Genomic DNA, 4,271 nt, shown 5'->3' on the forward strand with positions numbered 1-4,271 from the left:
TTGTTAAGAATCAAGTTGCTAGTTTGTTAGAATATTGACTCCTTGAATTATTGATTCTATAGCACAATGTATGTGATACATACCTCCACTCCCATATTCTCTTCTTATAGTGTATTGTTTGGCCTTTCAACTAAAATCTAAAATCTGCAATATACTTTTTTTATATGACGTGATGTTGGTATTAAGATTTATCTTAGAGTATTTTTTTCTCCATTTAATATCCAGTTTACTCATCAACACATGTTAAAAAGGAAGAACATTTTTCTCTATTGTACCTTGTGGAAACTTTGCCATACTCAGACAATTGTCCATTCTAGATCTCAGGGTTATTACATTGGTCATTTTTAACATCTTTGCATCAATACCAATTTTCATACTTTTTTTTAAATTTTTATTTATTTATGATAGGCACACAGTGAGAGAGAGAGAGGCAGAGACACAGGCAGAGGGAGAAGCAGGCTCCATGCACAGGGAGCCCGACGTGGGATTCGATCCCGGGTCTCCAGGATCGCGCCCTGGGCCGAAGGCAGGCGCCAAACTGCTGCGCCACCCAAGTCATACTTAATAGACTTTTTTTATGAAACCTAGTGAAGTCTAGTATGAGTAGAGATGTATGGCTTTAGACATTGGAGGACCTGGAAGCATATTACAGTGTAGGTGAAAGACTACATAAAGACAAGTATCCTCTGCTGAAGACACAGAACACTTGGCGTAAATTAAAAGCCTCATGAGGATGTGACATGTATTAGTATGTTTGTTCTTCTTAGTTGACACAACCCATCTGGGGCTTTTATTGGCATCTTCTGTACAACCTCTGTTTGAGAAGTTTAGGGAAGTTGTAATTTACACTTAGGACTAAGAAAAAAATATTTATGGGAAGTCCAAGAATATTCTGGATAACATGATTCTCTTCAATTGGCTTATATCATTGTTATAAAGTCAGTTGCATTTCACAGGGATATTTTGAGATGTGATAATGTTCTACAACACTTTGAGCATTGACCAGCATTACACATTGACCTTGCAATGTGGCTGGCTTAGAGGAAGAGGTCAGATGAATAAATTCAGGGTAAGAACATCCCAGGATGTCTAGACGGGTAAAGCATCCATCTTATGTTCCAGCTCTTCTTGTGACCATGCAAAAAAGAGAGATAATGTGATATGTGATGGGAGCAATTGGCAATCTGGTTGCAGCAGGAATGGCAGCTTTATTGTTTGTGAGTCAGGAATAGTGCCTTACTGGCACAGAACAGTACTGTGCACTATGGTATAAAATAATGTTAGATATTCAAGTGAATGATAGACTCAGATGATTAACTGGGAAAGATGGTTCAGGCACAGTTGCCCTCACCATGACTGAGTTTCTACTCACATCCAAGGACCCAAATCCAGAGAAAGGATTGTGAAAGTTGGAACAAAAGTAAATTTGGCTTGGAGAGAGAATTACCTCCTCCATTTATGGACTATAAAATGGTACTAGACATATCTGAGATAATGTGCATGATGATGCCAGTGGTATGGATGATGGTTACTGGTTAAACCAAGCCAGTGCACTTGGCTGGAATTGGGAAGGTGTGCCTGTAACCCCATATGCCCAAGGGCTATGGGGCTTGGCATTTATAATACTGGATATGTGTGAGGGTTCCTGCCATGAGATAGGACGAATGCTAAGCTACATGCCAGACTGCAATGTTAGAGCCATAGGAAATAAAACTGAGCACTCAGTGCTGCAGTGACTCATAAATGCCTCAACAGTAGAGCTGTGGATTGGCTCTTACTCAACTACAGCTCTAGCTCATGGAGAATCACATAGGAACTCTGCATCTCTCCTTGAGGGATTGAGTTTTTATAGAACAGCCAGACTTCGAAGGCAGATGCAAAAGTGCTGTTGCCAATGTGACCTGGTGATGTTCTAGGGGCAACAGTGGTGATGTCAGTGTCACCACTACGCTCCTGAACAAAAGCTTTTTTAGTGACTGTTACACTGGGATATCTATTCTAGAGCCTAACCAATATTCTCTGCTATCACATAGTGATATATATGGGGAATGCAGACATACAAAACTCCTCAAAGTGAGAGACCCTGACTAGGTGTGTTTAAAGTTCAAGCTAGGAAATTATGAATGACAGCTTATTTTATTGGTCTTGACTGTGCATTAAGACAAAATGTCAATAACTATTAGATGCAACAAAAGTAGCAGTTGAAGAGAAATCCCAGCTTAAAATGCAAATATTCCAAAAGATGAAAGTTTGAAAATCAGTATCAAAAAGTTAAAGAGGGCAGCCCGGGTGGCTCAGTGGTTTAGTGTTGCCTTCGGTCCGGGGAGTGATCCTGGAGAGCTGGGATTGAGTCCCATGTCGGGCTCCCTACGTGGAACCTGCTTCTCCCTCTGCCTCTCTCTCTGCCTCTCTCTCTCTCTCTCTCTCTCTGTGTGTGTGTGTGTGTGTGTGTGTGTGTGTGTGTTGGTGTGTGTGTCTCTCATGAGTAAATAAATAAAATCCTTTTTAAAAAAGTAAAAGAATTGCAAATTAAACAAATAAAAAGGAAGTGCATTGATAAAGATGAAATTAGAATTAAAATGAATAGAAATAATAGCAGTCTTAACCTGAATAGATTTTTCACAAACTATCTGAAGTTTGTGAAATAAAAGTCTTTTCATAAATGCCTTTATGTTTGGGCATATTGAAGTAAAGCCCCCAATAATGAACACCCAGAGTTCAACCTGTCTCCATCCCTGGAAAGTAAAAGTATTCTGCCCATGAGCATAACCACTTAATAGTTTACTGCCGGGATTGACAATTCAGAAAAAAAATCTGTGCCACACGTTTACGAATCACCTTGTTTTTTACACCATAGACGATAGGGTTGAGTGCAGGTGGCACAAGCAGGTAGATGGTAGACAGAAGAATGTGGGTAGGCGGAGCAACATGTCCAAAACGGTGGCTGAAGAAGGAGAAGAAGGCAAGAATATAAAATTCAAGGAAAACAAAAATGTGAGCTGTACATGTATTAAACGCTTTGAGCCGAGCCTCCTTTTGATGTAGACGGAAAACAGCCTGGAAAATAAGAATGTAAGAAATAATAATAAAAATCATGTCAAACCCCAGTATTGTAAAACCTACAAGGAGACCACATGTTTTATTGACTCGGATGTCTTCTGCAGCTAGCTTGACCACAGCCATGTGCTCACAGTAAGAGTGAGCAATCACAATGGAATGGAAAAAGTGTAGTCTTTTGATTAAAACAGGTAGAATGCCAACGAGCACCATTGCCCGAATTGCCACAACCAGCACCAAAGTAACCAAGATGAAAGGAGTGAGGATGGTTGTGTGCCTCAGTGGATCACAGATGGCAACATAGCGGTCAAAGGCCATGGCCAACAGGATGCCAGATTCCATGCCCTGCAAGGAATGGATGAAGAAAAGCTGGGCTAAGCAAGCATCAAAAGCCATGGAGCGGGAGCCAAACCAGAAGATGGCCAACATCTTGGGAGCAATAGCTACACAGAGTCCTATGTCTGTGGCTGCCAGCACTGCCAGGAAGATGTACATGGGCTGATGCAAGCTGCGTTCTGCAGGAATGATGATCAGTAAAATGATGTTTCCCAGAAAAGCCACCACACATACTACAAAGAAGGAAAATCCAATCCAAAATTGCACATGCTCTAGTCCAGGGATCCCAATTAGCATCACTGTTGTGGGGTCCAGATATGACATGTTAATGGATGCCATGGAAGTTTGTGCTCTCTCTTTTCATCACTAATCCTCAATCCTGCAGAAAGAGAATGGGAGTGAGAAGTGAAGAGGACACAAACCCCACTATCATTCAGACATATCGATCCTTGAAGAAATAAGTTTAGGCTTTGGGTTACAGTTTGGCTGGATTATTCAGAGGTTCTGTGCTAACACAGTAGTAGCAAACAATCCTACAAAACTTCTGCTAGAGGGCAGCCCAGGTGGCTCAGTGGTTTAGCACCTTCTTCAGCCTAGGGCATGATCCTGGAGACTGGGATTGAGTCCCACGTCGAACTCCCTGCATGGAGCCTGCTTCTCCCTCTGCCTGTGTCTCTGCCTCTCTCTCTCTCTCAATCTCTCTGTCTCTCATGAATAAGTGAATAAATAAATATTTTTTAAAAACTGCTTTCTTTGTGGAAATGGAAACCATGAGTCTGAGAATACTGATCTTTTGCATTTTCTATGACCTCTAGGCTGGGCTGTTTGAGACACCTACAGTAGGCTTTCCTTCTTTATTTACATGTGGACGTCAGCCC

General features: G+C 41.3%; 1 protein-coding gene across 1 annotated transcript; it reads right to left on the bottom strand.

Moving 5' to 3' along the window:
• Positions 1–2,781: 2,781 nt before the first annotated feature.
• Positions 2,782–3,732, bottom strand: LOC121475969 (olfactory receptor 52A1-like). The gene has a single exon (XM_041729670.1). It carries the CDS (start codon positions 3,730–3,732, stop codon positions 2,782–2,784), a length of 951 nt encoding a protein of 316 aa, XP_041585604.1.
• Between the last annotated feature and the right edge of the window lie 539 nt (positions 3,733–4,271).

The sequence above is a fragment of the Vulpes lagopus genome, chromosome 15 (assembly GCF_018345385.1).
Source record: "Vulpes lagopus strain Blue_001 chromosome 15, ASM1834538v1, whole genome shotgun sequence".
Taxonomy (NCBI): domain Eukaryota; kingdom Metazoa; phylum Chordata; class Mammalia; order Carnivora; family Canidae; genus Vulpes; species Vulpes lagopus.